Genomic DNA, 17,559 nt, shown 5'->3' with positions numbered 1-17,559 from the left:
GCTGCCCTTGGGAGTCGGCGAGGGCCATGTGACAGGCGTGTGGTTTGGCCTTACGTAGGCCCAGGGCAGGCTTCCTGGAGGAAGGGACCTCTTTCAGGGTGGGACGCCCTCTGCCTTGTCCTGAGAGCATTGTCTTCTCCATGGGGCAGCATGGGCCCTGGATGGGCCTGAGCATAGCAGACCACGCGGTCACATGTGCATGTGTGCATGTGTGGTCATGTGTGCATGTGTGGATATGTATGCTCCTGAGTGTATCTGCAAGTCCTTCCTGCACACACAGTGCTCCCCTCCGATGCTGCCAGCCTGTGGTGACTTCCTCTTCTGACCCCTTCTTCCCCCCCGGCCTGTTTTATCAGTGAAAGGACTTAACTAAGCAGATCTCCAGGTCACCTTTGGAACTCAGCTCAGGTAGCACAGCAGGTGGTCTTCCTGGACCTTGTGCAGAGAACTGGGCCCTTCTGGGACTCCCCTTAGTTACTGCTGTTCACTGGATTTGACATCACCTCTTGCCTGTCCTCGCAGCTGGACTGAGAGCAGGACAGTCCTTACGTGCATTCTCCTTCATCTCAGAGCATGGCTCAGTCTAGGCTCGGGCTGTGTCTGCCCACAAGCAAGGCATCTTCGTAGCCTGTGTAGAGCCTCAGTTAATTCGTGGACTCGTTCCACCTGACTCGTAACGAGCTCTTGCTGTGCACTGAAGACTAGTTGGAGACTTCGCACGTGTTAACTCGTGGAACCTACAGCAGCCCTGTGAGTGGCTCTGTTATTTCCCCTCTTCTGGATAAGGACACAAGCCATGTTGCTTGCTGAGCCCCACAAAGCTTGTACGTGGCAGAGGCTGGATTTGAACCCAGGGCCCCTGCTCCCAAGGCCTGGCTCTTAGCTGCTGCCCTCCTTTGAGCTGCTCAGTTGCACCAAGAAAACAAAAGCTCTTTTCACTGGAAGCAGCTGTAGAGCTGTGGTGGTTGTTAACGTGGCCTGAGGATCCTCTTAAAAAGGCGCCTTTACCTGCTTAGCGGATGGGGCTGAGGTTTTAAAGCGTGAAGCCTTGAGAGTTAGTCTAGAATGCTCCCATTTCTTCACGCCAACACAGTGCTCATTTGGAGAGGGTGTGTCGGGATTGGGACTTGGTACTTGGTGACAGGATCGTGCTGGGGGATTGGGGGTACGTGGCCCCCAGGGTTGCTTCTGTTACAATTGGCTGCCCACGCTCCGGTGAGAAGAGAATCAGCATCGAGTTCTGTGTGTAATTCTCCTTCCTCCGCAACACCCACCTGCTACTCTCACAAAAGAATCTTACGCTTGGATTCCTGTGCGTCGTGGAACTGCTCGGTGTGTCAGTGAGGCTGCTGATTTGCCAGGCAGCAGCACGCTGTTGGGAAGCTGCACAGGAAGCCCGGTCTGCAGGCCCAGGTGGAGGCCGCCAGGCCACGCCGAGGCATCGCAGTGGGCAGCACGCTGCACCCTCACAGCTGTGCACCTCATTTCCAGAAGTCACTGCAGCAACTGCAAAGGAGAGGCAGGTGTAGCCAGTGTCGTCCCATTCCACAAAGGTGGCCTGAGGCCCACACATCATTCTGATGCCCCTACAAGAAAAGAAACACAGTGAGAAAACTAAACCGCTTCCTGGCATATTGGAGTTTGCCATCATGTGTCCCTGGGCTTTTTCTGATGCCTAAGCAGGGTTTGTTATCCAGATGATTTCTGGCAAAATGCAGAGGCCCAAATGGCAGGCCTCTGGATGCCACGGGCTCTGACTTAAGGGTGGCTGAATATTGTTGCCCTAAGATACGTTCTCTTCACTAGGCCTTTTGCTCTAGAAAGCCTAAGCAACCAGACGTGGTTCTGAGTGGGCCTATGGCCACGTGGCCCTGGCCCAGCAGTGACCTGTGGCTCTCCCCCTGCCCCTTACCCCACCGCCGCCTCCCCCCCTCCCCCGCCCGCTGTGCCCCACAGATGTGTCTGGGAAGCTGAGGATCTGGGATACCACGCAGAAGGAGCACCTGTTGAAGTATGAGTACCAGCCTTTCGCTGGGAAGATCAAAGACATTGCTTGGACTGAAGACAGTAAGAGGATCGCCGTGGTCGGGGAAGGAAGGGAGAAGTGAGTCACTCCTCTCAGCCCCTCCCTGCCCTGTTCCTGTGGCTCATGGGTCCATGTGCCATGACCCTGGGAGGGGGATGCGCTGATGTCTGTACTAACTTGGACTCGTGAGGGTTGAGCTCCCAGTAGGTGCCGGGCCCCGTGAGGGCTGGCTGCAGCCCCAGCTAAGGTAGAACTCCACATCACACTGGGTTTGTCACCAGGGCCCAGCACTCATGTATTTCCTCTGACGTCCTGAGTGCCTTGCCTGCTAGAACCCCAGCTCTCATGCCCACCTGCAGGCAGCAAGAAGGGGACAGAGTGAAAGAGCAACACCACTTCTATTCGGGGTCCCTCACAGCAGCTGCCCCATGAAGCTGCCAGGGAGGCTGAACTGTTTCTTCCAGCTGGGCACCTCCCCCAAGGGTCTCTGATGGAGGAGGGAGGGGCAGTGGATGCTGGCTGGGTGGCACTGGGTGGCTACTGACCTCAGGGGCCTAGTGACTGGTGAGGTTGGTGCCGAAACCCAGGTTTTTTTAATTCAAGAGAGTCAGAGTCCCCCCTGCAGCACCATGGCTGGCCATAACCCCTTGAACTTGACAGTGGCATGTCTGTTCTTCACTGAATGGCACTTTCTCGTACATGTTCTAGTAGGTGTTTTTCCATGGCTTTTCAAGTCATTCCTGTTGGTCTTAATTCCTTCTTTTTTCAGTAGCAAATAGTAACTAAAACAGTGTTTTTGTTGAATGTCAGCCAAGAGCAGGGCATCTCATTCCTGTAGGGGATGGTAACTGTTCCCTCCCAATAGAACTGTAAGGAGAACGGTGAAGCTGTAAAGATAGCCCTGGGCCCTGTGGCGTGGGGCCCCACAGACACACACATGCATCCCCTTCCCGAAGGCGCCGGCTTGCCCCATCTTGTTCTTGGGTCCTTCGGACAAATGCCTTGTGGAGCCAGAACCCCAGTGCTTCCCTCATTTGTCCCTGTGGCGTTCTGAGCTGCCTGCTGACAGTCACTCCATCCTCTGTGCACTGGCAGCTCAGCTATCAGATTGCTTACCAGCCTTCTGGGATTGATTTTTTTTTTTTTTTTTGTCTTCCACCTGTGTCATTGGGTCAAGGTTTGGAGCAGTCTTCCTGTGGGATAGTGGCTCTTCTGTGGGCGAGATTACAGGACACAACAAAGTCATCAACAGCGTGGACATCAAGCAGAGCCGGCCATACCGGCTGGCCACGGGAAGCGATGATAACTGCGCGGCATTCTTTGAGGGACCCCCATTCAAGTTCAAATTCACAATTGGCGTAAGTGAACTTACTTTTTGGGTGAAATTTGTGGTTTGTACATGAGGCTAGCAGAGGCTGAGCCTGTTTAGATGCTGATGGCAGAGACCACAGCACATGCCACGTATGCCATGATACACAGAAGTGGGCTCCCAGGGGTGTGCAGAGAGAAGGAGGGCTCCCCCACCCAGCACTCATCCTCCCCAAGCCCTCAGCTGGGCATGGATGGTTCCCACAAGGAAGGGCCCTGCCCTAGGATGATGTGTGCCTGTCGGGGATTGGGGCAGGAACGTCCCTGAGGCCGTGTAACCAGGCAAGCATCTGGGGCTGGAGGTGCTCATTAGAGAGGGGAGCCTGCAGGGCCTGCAGTTAGCTGAGCCACCAAAGTGGCAGAGGAAAGGAGCTTGCGGGACATCCAGATTGGTCTCTCCTAGAGACAGTGAGGGCAGTGATGCGCCTGCAAAGTGACAAACGGTTAGAAGACTGAAAGATACTTTGTGGAAGAAATGTGCCAGAAATGCGGCAGGCTTTGGGTGTAGCTGGCAGCATCTCAGAGGCCCATGCCGTGCATGCGCCCCGCCTTAGACAGGCACCCAGGCCTTGCCAAGCCTCCTCACTTCTCCCTTCTGCAAGACGGGGGTGTGCCGGGGCCAGCAGCATCTGAGGGTTTTGACTATGAATTTGAAGTAGGAGAGCCACCTGGCAGGTCTGGAGCATCTGTGATGCCCATTTTCCTGCCCCAGCTTTGTAGGAGTGAGGGGAGGAGCCCAGCAGCCGGTCTCAGCACAACCCCACGGCTCTGCCCCGGCTTTCCCCATCCCGCTTGTGCTTGCGCTGAGGATGGACAAGAACAATGGACCCGGAAACGCACATTTTAGGGACTGTTGATGTCTTTGGAGGAGGTTGTGTTTGCAGATTGGACCAAGGTCTCCGGACTCCTTCTCTTGGAACCGTCAGTGGTTTCACTGTCTGCCTCATGGAGGATTAATGAGATCATGTCCTTAAAGTGGCTCAGTGAGGAGCACTGTCCATTTTAGTGACATCATGCCATGAATCATAAACAGCGTGCGCAGTGCAGCTGGAAAGGGCGAGGACGGGACCCACAAAGTGAGCAGAATTTCCAGAGACTGTTCTTGGCTTAGGGTACAGGAGGGGCTTTCCAAGGATGCCCCGTTCGTAGTGAAACAGGCTTCATTTTGTCACGGAACCGCAGGCTGAGCTGGGCCTGGCTAGGCAGGTGAAAGCATAGGGAGGCTCCCTGTATGCAGCTGAACACGCGGCAGCTCTCAGACTCTGCTCTTGTGGCTACCACCTAATGGGTAGGTAGTGGAGACCTGGCTATTTTGGGAGCTGTATTGAAGGCTGTGGCTTCAGGCCATGTTTCTTCGCTAGGGTGGAGGCACTGCAGAGCAGGGTGAGTAATGCTGAGTCAGCTGCACACCCCATCTCAGCCCAGGGCAGGAGGAAGCAGCTCAGAGACTTCTGTGGTAGCCAGAAGCCGGCTGTGGGTGGGGGCTCCTTTGCCTGCCCTGGGAGGGATCATTTCCACTCTGCAGCTGTGCATTAAACCCAGCACAGGGTGCTCAGCAGGGTCAGGGGCACCAGTTTGTTCCAGGGGTGGGCTGGAGCCTGCCTTCTTCACCAGGCTGCTGTGCCCCTGTGTGCTTGCTTGGGGACTTGGCCAGAACATTCTTTCTCTTTAGTTGTCCTTTCTAACTTCAGAAAGGACTTCACCCCACTGCCCTGGCCCAGGAGTGTTGGGTACAAATGTCTGCCCAGCTAGCCCAGCTCCAGGGTGGGTACCACCATGTGTCTTGAAGTCTTGTGGAACCCACAACCATGGGCCCTGCCTGAGGACCTGGGAGAAATAGAAAGGGCTGTGGCCTGGCACAGAGCTAGGTGGCTATGCCCCCCTCGGGTGAGTCATGACTCTGGGCCCTCCCGGAAACAGGGTGACAGTGACCCTTGCGTGCTGCACCCTCAGCCACAGGGAGGGTGTGAGAGGCAGCAGTGACCATCCACATGCTCAGGAGACATGTGCGGACTCAACTGCCCACGCATAGGAAGGACAGGAAGGGTGCTCAGGGACCCCACACCTGCCCCCAAATACCTTCTGAGTTGCAGATACACTTTGGTGTGTATCTGCACTTAAGCCCTCCGGACCCCAGAGGAAAGCTGCGGTCGTGCTCTCCATGACCAACCCCAAGACGAAGGGAGCGCGTGCAGGCTGGGGGAAGTGAGAGGAGGTGTGAGTGCTAACATGAGGCCCAGCCACAGTCAGCTTTGAGGACATGGTGGGCTGAGCATCGTTGGGCTTCCTCCCATATGTGGGCTCTTCTGATGCGGTCGGAAAGCCTGGGATGTGGAAGTTCTCAGGAATTAATTGAGCCTTTTATAGTAAAAGATTTTAAAACTATATGTGGGCATTTTTTATTTTAGAGGGAATTAAGTTCCACTTGCTGTGAAATCCACATAGCAGTGGTCTTTTTTCCCCAGATCTTTCATTCTGCAGCACGTGACGGCTGAGTCTGGGCTGCCTTCGCCTCCACACCAGCGCTCAGGCCGTGGTGGCCTTGCCTGCCGCCCCTCCCCTCCTGAGAATGAGCAGCTGTGGTGGCAACTCGGGCTTGTCTTCATCTGTGCCTGCTGCACCCACTCCCTGCAGAGGCCCCCTGTGGCCGGGACCAAGAAACTGCCCTGAGCTTGGGGGTGCAGAGGTGGGGTGGCAGGTGCTTCCCTAGTTACCCAGGTGGGAGAGGGGCTGGCGTATGACTGCGGAGGGACCAGCTGGGTCGTGTTGGAGCTGCTGCCTTGAAAAGGAACAAGGCATGTTCTGAAGGCGTTTCAGTACAAGCTGAAGCAGAACTCCATGATGCTGTGCCTGAGCTGAAATGCAAGCAGCATTCCCTGTGTGCCCCTCGTCCTGAGGGACCGTAGCCCAGCTTTGGTCTTCATTTGCCTGAATGAGGCTCCAGGAAGATGGGAGTGGAGGAACATTTGGCCTGGAATAAGCCTGGGTGCCGGCTCATTCCTACCCAGTGACATTGAAGACGCGGTAGGTGACCTGCGGAAGTAACTTCCGGGATCACAGGAGAGCGGTTCTGAAAGGAGACCTTGGGCACCGTGGTCTCGGGTCTCCAGCGCTGGCATTTTGCGAACCCAGGGGTAGGTTCCCCTCAGAGGGTCTGACCGTGGCCTGAAAAAGGGAGGGTGGCGAGACCATCTCCCTGCCTTCCCCCATCTCACCCATGGGGATGTCTTCATGCCAGGCAGGCTCCTGGGATAGGTACTCCTGCATGGGTTTAAAGGCCCCACTGAGTTTCTCTCTGTTGTCTGCCTTCGCCATGCGCATTACTTGGGCCAGGTTCTTTGCCTCTCTGGCCATCCGCTTCCTCCGGTCGGGTGAGCAGTTGGTTTGGTGGTCTAGGATGACCACACGCCCCCTCTGGAGTGTGGCTCACAGCTGTGTGCATTTCCTAGGTCCCAGGAGTTGGTGGTGCACTGGATAGTTTGTGTCTAATGAAATGGTTACTTAGAGCAGCATGTCATCCTGGGGGCTCAGCCTTATGATGCAGAACTGAGAACTCACTGCCAGATCTAACAAGCTGTGATTGTAGGTGGAAAAATGTTCAGCACGGAAGACTTCTGGGTTCCCTCACTGGGGTGCCACTGCTCCCTCTGTTCCATTGCCTCTGCCCTGCGGGGACCTCATACCTCACATAGTTCTCCCACTTGAGGCTGGAGCCAAGCAGGGCTGGAAACCTCAGCTGTGGCTGTTAGCGGAAGTGCTGCCTTCCTGATAGATAAGGAAAATTTGAGCTCTAAACAGGCAAGGTTTCTGGTGGTTTTTCTTTTTCATATTTCCTCACTCAAGACAGGGCAGAGAGCAGATGTTTCAGCCCTTCTAGCATGTATGGTGGCTGCCTGGGCCATGCCCCTGTGATGGGCATGCAGGACCCCCTCCCTTGTCTTCAGCACGTGCCACCCCTCCTGTCGACTGGCCTTGCTCTTCACTGGGCTGATGGCTGACTCCTGAAAACTGGGGGCTGACAGCAGGGAGGGTGACCTGGCCCAGGTCACGTGGCCAGTAGGTGCCCCAAGGACGGTTAGTTAGGATGAGCCTCTTGTCCCTTCATATGGTCCTTGTTCTCCAGGGAACATGGTGACTGAGCTGACCCGTCCCGGGTGACGGGAGAGGCAGGTGGGTGGGTAGCTCCTTCGTGCCCCTCAGCCCAACTAAGTGGACCGGGCTGCAGGGCTGCCCCAGGGCACTTTGCAGGGAAGTTTGCTGGGGGGGATGGGTGGGCTGAAGGATGGTCCAGAGCCAGCCTCGCAGGTCACGGTGTAAAGGTGTTTTGGGAACACCCATTGACCAAGGGTCATGGAGGCCCGTGCTGGGCTTGTGTGGGGTGGGACTGGGCACAGGGGACCGAGAGCCTGTCCCCTTCTACCAGCTCATAGGCATGTGAACAGCCTAAGGGTGGGCTTGTGGTCCTCTTGTGTACAGGGTCAGCTGAGGCTGGTGGGGGGAATGGGGTGGGCTCCCAGAGGGTTCCTGAGCTGACTAGGTAGGTAGTGAGCGTGTGTGTGCTGGAGACAGGCCAGCTGGGGCCTGCAGCGCTCTGTCGCTCTGTGATGTTGACATGGGTGTGGTACTTAATTATGACCTCAGTGCTTCAAGCCTCGGTTTCCTCGGTGGTGAGAGGGAGCATATTGGTGGGAGGGAGTGAGGACTGTGGGGAGGGGGGCTCGTTGATACAGGTCAGTCTTGGCTGTGTGTTGGCTGCAAGGGAGGACAGGCAGGAGTGTGGACCGGACACCGTCGGTTGTCCACCAGGGATGAGGCTGGACTGAGACTGCTGCAGCCCCGCTGGTTGGCTGGGGTGGGACAGAGGCAGGGGGCCGGTGAGGGCAGCCTCAGGAAGCTGCTGCCCCTGAACTCCCCGGGAGGTTCCCCAATCCCTCTCCCTCTTTGTTCACTGGCCGGGCCTCCGTGTGGAAAGGCCTATTTTTAGCCCTCGCTTTTTTTGGTTAATGGGCTTTTCGCGGCTTCTCTCTTTGAAGGGGCTATTTCAGGAGCAGACATCAGTGTCTGCATTTGGACTCCTTGGCTCGAGGTGCAGGAAAAGGTGATGGGGATGAGCTACTCGAGGGGCATCTGTGTCCCTGGACTGTGCCGGGCCCCTCCCTTGCCCCTGCTGGGTTCTGGGGCCAGGGAGGGACACATGACACCACCCTGCCAGAGCCTGTGGGAGGCGTCGGCAGAGGTGAACCATAGACTTGGATTTGGGGTCCTGGGGTTTGGGCGAGCAGGAATGTCCTCGCTTCTGGGACCTGGAACTGGAGTAGGAATGTCCATGTTTTGACCTCAGGGAGCCACTGAAATGGGCACTTGTAACAGGTTGGAATTGAACAGTGGCTGAATAGTTTCCTCCATTTTGTAGCAAGAGCCATCAGCGTCCACTGTCCCACCCACTCATCTGGGCTTGGGTGATTCGGGCATTTGGGGTGAGCTCTTTTCTCTTAGTTCTTAACTCATTCGTCAGAAGGACCCAGGGGTCAGCCAGGCCCAGCCATCTCCCTGGCCCACTGCACTTCAAGGAAGCTCAGGCTGGCTTGGAGGAGCCAGTGCGAAGTCAGCGGCAAGGCGGGGCTGTGCTGGCCAAGGAAGCGGAGTTCGGCAGCGAGAGAACTTGATGTGCTGGTCAGAGGTCTAGGATTCGAGCTGTGGTTATGTCATGGTCAAGGTTGTGTGGCCTCCTCTGGAAGGAGTAGTGGTGCATACACCCCTGTCCACCCCCCCGCCCAACAGGGGGTCTAGAAGTGCTTTGCCTCAGGCCCTCCCACCACTGCCTTCACTGCAGCCAGCTCCTTCCTGCAGCTCTCTCGGGAACTGCCCTGTGAGGCCCTTTGACACAGGGAATGTGGACCCTATGGGCTGACATGGACAAGGGACCGTGGGCCATGTTGACACAGATAGGAGGTGGACCCCATCGGCTAACCCCGACGGGAACAGGCCCTCAGTGCATGACGGCTCCCTCATGGTGGGTAACAGCAGAAGGGGGGATGCAAATGGGCCTGCAGAGTTAGGGATCTGACCTCTGGGATGACTCTGGGCTGGAGCACCCCCAGGCTTGCTGAGCAGCTGCCCAAGGCCCAGGAGCCAGCGCAGCTAAGACGAGAGCTCTGGACAGGAAACTGGAGACCAGATTCGTGCAGGTGATGTGGCTTTGAGTTACCCGCTGCTCCAGGCCTGGTGTTCTCCTGTGAAGAATTTGCCCGCAGGCTCTCCATGGCCCCTCGGGGGTAAAGCGTCTCTGGAGGGCCCTGGAGCCCCATCTGGAAAGTTGGTTTTCACTCTCAGCAGCTGAGTGGATCGGGCCTTCTGGGGAAACTGCTTTCCCCAACTTCACATACCTAGAAGTGCTAGGAAACTTAGAACACAGACCATTTAAGCAAAGAAGACCAGCCTTAGAACTAGTGAAAAAGGTACAAAAGGAACTAAAGAAGCAAGATGCAGAACTGCGCTTAAACACAAGGAAGGGTGACCTCTAGCACCAGAGCCAGAGACGACCGTGCAGTCCCGTGTTCCCCGTTCCATCTCCTAGTGAGCCCTCGGCCCGCCTGGGTACTGCACGCCTTGTAGTTTGGCACTGCCTTGCCTGGCCAAGCCTTGCAGCACCCAGGTGCGGGGGGCAGGCAAAGGGCTCGCCAGCCCCATCGCTCATGAGCTGATCACAGACCTGAGCCCAAGTTCAGACTGAGCCAGCCTGGTGCTTCCATCCCTGTTCTCGTGGGCGGTGACCACAACCTACAGAGGACGAGCTCTTCAGTCATAGAACGGAATGCAAGCACCATGACAGCACTCCCTGAAATGAGGCAGGGAGGACAATCTGCTCATCCACTGGGATGGAAACGTGACTGTCGTCGCCCTCAGTAGCTCCCGAGGAGCACTGGGACTCCCCTTGTCAGAATGTGTGATTTCTCTGGCTTTCATCTAAGTTAAAACACGGGTCATTGAGGTGGGAGATCCTGGTTCAGGTGCAGGGCCAGGGCCTGCTGGGCCTGTGTCCAGCCTGACCCCAGCCGTGAGCAGGTCTTGGCAGCACCCTGAGGAGGGCTTACCTGAGGCAAGCAAGTTTGGGTTGTTGGCTGGAGGAAATGGTTTAATCTTTGAAGTGCAGGAAGCCCAGGGTTGCTTTTGTGCCACAGGTCTGGGGTCGCATCACTCTTGGGCCTAGAGAGATTTCTGGGGCTGGGAGTGGCCTCTCTACGAGAACTGCCTGCCCTGGAGACATTGCCAGACTGAACGGTGTCTGTATCTTCTGCTGACTCTGACGGACTTTGTGGGGACATCGATTTCCTTGAGTGTGGCCCTTGGGACCCCCAGGCACCTGATTCCTCTTTCTGGGCCTATGTTTCCTCATTGTTGAAATGGGCACAGCTCACCTTGGTGGGTTATTACATGAGTGTCAGAGGCAGCATTGATGACATGTGTTAGTCTGCTGCAGCTGCCATAACAAAGTTTGTTAAGCCACAGATTGGGTGCCTTAAACAATGGAAATTTATTCTCTGGAAGTCAGAAGTCTGTAGTCAAGGTGTGGGCAGGGACGCACTCCGAGTCCTTCCTTGTCTTTCCCAGATACTGACAGCCCTGGGGGTTACTTTTTGTGAGCAGAACTCCCATCTCTGCCTCCAGCTTCACTCCAACTCTGTATCTGTGTCCAGATTTCCCTCTTAAAAGGATACCAAGTCCTGCTGGATTTACAGCCTGCCCTAATGACCTCATTTTAACTGGACTGCATCTGCAAAGACCCTATTTCTGAATAAGGTCTCATTGGGTCCCAGGGTTGGGACTTCAGCATGTCTTTTGGAGAGGCACAATTCAACTGAAAACATTACACAATCAAACACATGCCGGTCCCCCACACAGGTAGCTCATGCTTTAAAATTAAGTCCGTGATTTACTTAGAGCGCGGGGCAGCTTATCCGCCTTGGGGTTGAATTGCTTTTCCGGAAGGTTAGTGTTCGTACCTGCTGAGCAGCGAGCCCTTCTTGTGCCAAGAGAGTTGTTAGCACTGGATGTGCATTTGCCGAGTTAGCGCCGCCTGCAGGTGGGCAGCAAGAGGGCAGGGCAGGTGTTGGCAGCTTTACAACTGCTTATTTAAGGATCAGTCTCTGATACAGACTCTTGTTGACTGCGGAAAGAATGCATTCATTTCCTTATTCGAGTAACAGAGTCGCCCCCGGAAGTCATGTCATTTCCCTTTAGTCGCTCAGGCTCTTGTTCTTGATGAAGGTCATGATCATTAACTTTGTTTAAAAGTTAATTATTGGCCGGGCGCAGTGACTTACTCCTGTAATCCCAGCACTTTGGGAGGCCAAAGCGGGGAAACATGAGGTCAGGATATTGAGACCATCCTGGCTAACAAAGTGAAACCCCATCTCTACTAAAAATACAGAAATTAGCCAGGCGTGGTGGCGGGCACCTGTCGTCCCAGCTACTCGGGAGGCTGAGGCAGGAGAATGGCGTGAACCCGGGAGGCGGAGCTTGCAGTGAGCAGAGATTGTCCCACTGCACTCCAGCCTGGGCAACAGAGCGAGACAGGGCTGGGGCCTCCAGGAAGAGGCCTCCTGGTCTCAGCCATCGTGAAGCTTAAGGATCGGGGCTTGAGCTCTTTCAGAGCCCAGAGGGAAGAGGGCGGCTGCTGGGGGCACCTCACTGTGGGGGGCATAACTGGAGGTGGTCTGCCTTCGCTCGGGCTAATCAGCTTTCCCAGCAGGTAGAGCGGTCAGCATGACAGGCAGGCTGGAGCAGACTCCTGCCCCTCCACTAAGGGACTGCCCAGGATGTTTTTTTAAGCTCTGAAATTTTCCAGTGGACTAACAGTTCACACTGATGAACAGCTGGAGCTGCAAGCTGTGTTTCATAGAGAGCATTCTTGAACCTAGAGTCAGGCCTGCGGCCCCTCATCAGGCAGGTAATTGTTTTCCTGCAGGACCACAGCCGCTTTGTCAACTGTGTGCGATTCTCTCCTGATGGGAACAGATTTGCCACAGCCAGTGCTGATGGCCAGGTAAGAACTGGGATGGGTTTTGGGGTGGGGAATGGCTTGTCTGCCTGCTCCCGTGACTGCTCAGAGCCGCAGGCTGCCTAATGCTAGTCCTGACATGCAGAACTTAGACGTCGCCCTCCCCACGTCTGCAGACTCGTCGTCAGAGCCCAGTAAATGCATGTCTGCTTTTAAACCACACTGGGAGCTTAGTCTGTGAGCCCCGGTTTTCTAGAGCCACAGTCCATGGAGAAACTGCTTACTCCAGAGGGTGTTCACACACACATGACCCACATGTTTTTATTTCTTGGAAGATATACATCTATGACGGGAAGACTGGGGAGAAGGTGTGCGCGCTGGGCGGAAGCAAGGCCCACGACGGTGGGATTTACGCAGTGAGTATGAGCGTGTTTCCCGGCCTAGTGGTGGGAATTTGGCCGAGTCCATGTGTCAGTCCATCCATACTCACTCCGGAGTTAGACAAAAACTTGAAATGAGGGGCTACAAGTCGGGGCGGTTTTATGTCTGCCCAGAAAAGCTTTAAGGTCGCAGTGAGGTGATAGGAGAAGGTAGTGGCTGGAACGGGAGACCTGGAGGCGGGTGTTGTTCTTGGCCTCACTCATGTCCCACCCTCTCTCTGGGCTCCTTCTGTCCTACTCAAACAGTCGCAGTGGACAAGCTGCTTTTTGGGGTCTCTCTCCAGTCTGTAGTCCTCTGGCACATGACACACTGCTTTTTTCTGAATAGATTAGTTGGAGTCCCGACAGCACCCATTTGCTTTCTGCTTCTGGGGACAAAACTTCCAAGATTTGGGACGTCAGTGTGAACTCCGTGGTCAGCACATTTCCCATGGGCTCCACGGTTCTGGACCAGCAGCTGGGCTGCCTATGGCAGAAGGACCACCTGCTCAGTGTCTCCCTGTCCGGGTACATCAACTATCTGGACAGAAACAACCCCAGCAAGCCCCTGCGCGTCATCAAGGTAAGGCCTGCCCTGGGGAAGGCTCTGCCCGCTGGGTGGACAGGGAAGAGACCAGAGTGGCCAGCAAGGAAGGGGAACCGAGGGGAGGCCAGGTGGAAGCTAGAGAGGTGTCCTCAGGCCTCCTTGGCCCTTGGGGTTTTGGTGGAAGGCTGGGATGCTGCTTGCTTTCTTGGGACATGAGTTTAGCCACGGTGGCAGGCCAGGTGCCAAGTTCCCCTTGAGCTACTGTGAGAACTGGAGAGTCAGGGCCTAGTGATTCGGGGCAGTGGCCATCACCCCCAGCTGTTGAGAGCGGTTACTTCCTGCAGGGCTCTGCCTTCCCTGAATTGGGAGTGCACAGCCTGTGCTTTACCCGACTGCAGGCAAGAGCAGAAGCTCACTGAGCACCAGGGCAGGTGACGTGGCATCACTGAGGTCCAGGGGCAGGAGGGAGGAGCAAGAGCAGGTGGCCTTGGGCCTGGGCCTTGGCACTGCCTGGAGTTTGAATGTGGTGGGCAGGGTGTGAAGGAGATACTGGAGTTCCATAAGGGAGCGATGGGAGCAGGAGGAAACGGAGTTAGAATCATCCATGGGTCCCAGGTGTGAAGGCCCGAAATGCCAACCTGGGGAGGAGCAAGGTGGCTGCTTCTGAACCCTAACCCGGAAGGGTTCACTTGAGCCAAAGGCTCCCTGTGTTCCATTGGCTGGGGGGGGTCCTGCCTTCTCCCTCCATCCACACCAGCCAAGTTGACGCCTCTGGGAATCTCGCAGCTGGACAGGAGCCAGAGCAGGGGTCCCTTCTGTATCCTCAGGTCCTGCTCTCACAGCAGCGCCCGCGCCTGCTTCCCACACTGCATCTGCTGGGAACTCCAAGTCAGGTTCCCCCAGTGCTGGTGGCCCAGGGTGGGTGACCCCTCCTGCTATTCTAAGCTGTAATATCAAGGGAGGTGGACAATGCACTTCATCCCAGCAGCCCTTCTCGGGCTCCTGCTTTAAGCCACTCGGGGAGACAAACCCTAGCACTTCCCTCACCCATTGCCTCCTGCTGCCGTGGAGCTCTGGGGGACCAGCCTCTGCAGAGGGTCTGAACCCCGCAGGGCTAGTGTGGTCCAGCCTGGAGCAGCCCCCGGGCCTGTGCGCTCGGCCCGTGCTGTGCTGTCAGTGGCTCCTTCACACCACGGCTTCTAGGAGGGGCTGCTAGAATCACCAAATCCATTCTACATGGGAGTTTGCCCACGAGGAAGGGGCCTCGTTAACGTTGTGTGTGTGACTCCTAAGGACCAGGTCACCTCAGCGCTCATGCATAGAGTCACGGTTCCTTTGTGCCGGGGCAGTGGGGGCAGCAGCACTGCTGAGAGGGGGAAGGCTGAACCATAAAGGTTCACTAGACATGGCCTCCAGGATAGGGGGGAATCGGGAGCGCCTCCTTGCTGGGCTCACAGCCCAGGGTGATGAGTATAAAAAGGAAGGCACGCACAGCATGGGGCCGAGGAGGTTGTTGCCTGGGGGAGCTGAGGGCTCTTGTCGAGACCATGCTCCAGTGGGCCTCCAAGTGGGATGGTGAGAAATTGTACACGGGTGAGTAAGGCTTCGCTACTGCCCAGAAAAACAGTTTCCCATGAGCCATCCCCGACAGTGTTCTCCAGGTGTCAGCCCTCAGGTCTGCCGTCCCGTTTCTGTTGGCAGGGCTGCCGTCCCGTTTCTGTTGGCAGGGCTGCCCTGAGAGTGCTTTTCCTAATACCACTGCTGCCAACTGTCTGGGGCCAGTGCACCCGGCCTGCCACCGTGGCTAAACTTATGTCCCAAAAAAGCAACCAGCATCCCACCCTTCCACCAAAACCCCAAGGGCCAGTTGTCAAAACCCCCATGTCCCAACTCTCAAATGCCACACCTGTGTGACTCACACAGATGCTGATGTTCAGTGCTGATCTGGGCTGCAGTGGGATTGAGCAGCAGGTATCAGCCCAGGCTGCATGTTAGAACCACCTGGGAGCTCTAAAAAGCGCTGGCTGCTGACACCCCCAGAGGCACTAAGTTTACAGGGAAGTCTCAGGGCAGCAGGAGCTTGCAGGCCTCCAGAAGGAACACCTGTGGGCATCTGGGCATGGCTAGGAGTGTTTCTGGTAAGTTCAAGGCATTGAGCCTGCACACAAGTCTCTTGGCCTCTTGCCGAGTGCACGTTCTGATTCGGCAGGAAGGTGGGCCTGAGCCCTGCTGGTGGGGGCTGTGCTGGTCTGAGGTCCGCGCTGTAAGGGACTGGTGGGATGCCACATTGGAAGGAGGCAGCCCAGCTCAGTGTCTCTTACTGGGGCATGTGATGATTTTTCCCCACGTCTCTGTGGAAAAGATGGAAGTAGCTGCATTCGTTGCCCATTCTCCAGTCCCACTGGTAACTGTGTACCTGTCTCCAAGGAGACCTGCATCCAAAGATCTGTGCCATATTGTGGCAACATGTGGCATACCACAGAGATCAAGAATTCCTGCGGAAAAGCCCTGAGCTCAGAGGAGAGGGGCCAGCCAGGAGCTGGCCTCCCTTTGCGGGAGAAAGGCATGAGGAGCCTGCACCCTAGCTGTTATTTTTGTCTCAGGCTCAGATACAGGGGGAGCTAAACGCCGCCCTCTGGAAGCAGCTGTCTGGTTGTGGACCAGCCTTGTGTGCCCTCCACTGCAGCAGTCAGGGAGGTTAGGGTAGGAGTGTCAGCGTTCACAGACAGCCTTGGGCTTTTACAGTGGTCAGAGAGACCCCTGCCCTCAGCAGGGCCAGCACTCCTGGGCAGGGAGAGAGAAGAAACCTCACAAACCAGGGCCTGAAGCGAATGTGGCCAGCGAAGGCCTCCTGGACCGACCCCCTTGTGACTCCCCCCGACGGGTGCTGGTCGGCAGGGTGCAGGCCACGTGTCTGCACACGTTAGGTGGTCAGGTGCTGGGCCTTGGTCAGACGCAGGTCTGGGCCCAGGTCTGGGTTAGGTACCTTGGAGGGAGGGGAATGAAGGGCAGGGTCTGTAGGTGACTGGGTAGCTTCGGAAAGGTTTCTTAGGGCTCGTGGGCCTTCGGCATTAGGGCAGCTGGGGCTACTGGGGCCTCAGAACACCTGCACTGCCATGGATTGAGGGGCGTCTGCTCCCTCCATTACCCAGAAGCTTCGTTGGTGGAAAGCGGGTGGCAGAGGGCAGGGCAGTGTGTCCTCAGCTTACCCGCCCAGTGTGTCTCCTTCACAGGGTCACAGTAAATCGATCCAGTGTCTGACGGTGCATAAAAACGGCGGCAAGTCCTACATTTACTCTGGGAGCCACGACGGACACATTAATATCCTTTGACTCAAAGAGCTGGCTCCGGAGCCGCTGGCTCTAGGGGGTAATTTCCTGTTCCCATGGTGCCAGAGGCCAGGCCAGCCAGGTGGCTCCAGCTGCAGCCACAGCCACACGCTCTTCTGACCCGTGTGGCTTCTAGGGGTGGCCTGTCTGTACATGGGGACAGGCAACTGTCCCCTGGAGTTGTCCTTGGCAACTCCAGGGCTTATGCTGAGGAGAAGCCATGGGTGGCTCCGACCTGATCAGTCCCTTCTTGTCGTGCAACCCTGAGAGTGTGGCTTAACGGCCCTGAGCTTGGGCTGCCACTCCCTCTGCCAATGGCAGCTGGCACCAGCCTTGGCCCTACTCCACATGGTGGGTTTCTTGATTCCTAGAATTCACAAGCACCTGGACACCCTTACGTTGGGTCCCCTTGTTTTAAAAATAGGAAAACCAGAGCCCAGAGAGCTGATGCGCCCGCCCCAGAGTCATGCAGCCTGTGGTCCACAGAGCCAGGGCTGGAGCTCCTGCGAGGTGCCTTGTGGCCCTTCGGTGATGTTCCCTGGAGGTGTTTCTGTCCCCTTTATAAGTCCTTGTTTGGGTTTCTTTAAATGAGTCCTGGTTTCTCCCTGATGATGGGGGCTTCTGTTGTGTTTTTCCTGCGTGGCCTGGGGCTGGTGACACCCTCCTCACGGGTGTGTCTTGAACCTTGGAGCCACCATCTGCAGAGTGCCTGGGCAGGGATGCCCACACACGTTGCTGATGATGGCACCTGCTGTGCGTTGTTCTGCTGCCCTCCCTGAGCACCGTGCTGTGTTAGAGACTGCCTTTTGTGTGGACAGCTCTGGTCTGCATGTGCTGTACCTCCCAAAGGGACTGTCCAGGACCCAAGG

The 17,559-nt window shown here is 56.4% G+C and overlaps 1 protein-coding gene across 5 annotated transcripts in view; it reads left to right on the top strand.

Annotated features, from left to right (window-relative positions):
* Positions 1-17,559, top strand: part of WDR1 (WD repeat domain 1) — a 42,683-nt gene that overhangs the window by 15,898 nt on the left and 9,226 nt on the right. For 2 of the 5 annotated variants that reach the window (XM_054682696.2, XM_063808468.1), the window contains exons 4-9: positions 1,957-2,104; positions 3,204-3,384; positions 12,363-12,440; positions 12,731-12,811; positions 13,164-13,397; positions 16,595-16,684. In XM_054682696.2, the coding sequence (XP_054538671.1) occupies positions 1,957-2,104; positions 3,204-3,384; positions 12,363-12,440; positions 12,731-12,811; positions 13,164-13,397; positions 16,595-16,684 (812 nt within the window). 5 annotated transcript variants of the gene reach the window in all.

This window comes from Pan troglodytes, chromosome 3 (genome assembly GCF_028858775.2).
Source record: "Pan troglodytes isolate AG18354 chromosome 3, NHGRI_mPanTro3-v2.0_pri, whole genome shotgun sequence".
Taxonomy (NCBI): Eukaryota; Metazoa; Chordata; class Mammalia; order Primates; family Hominidae; genus Pan; species Pan troglodytes.
This window is presented reverse-complemented; position numbering and strand designations above follow the sequence as displayed.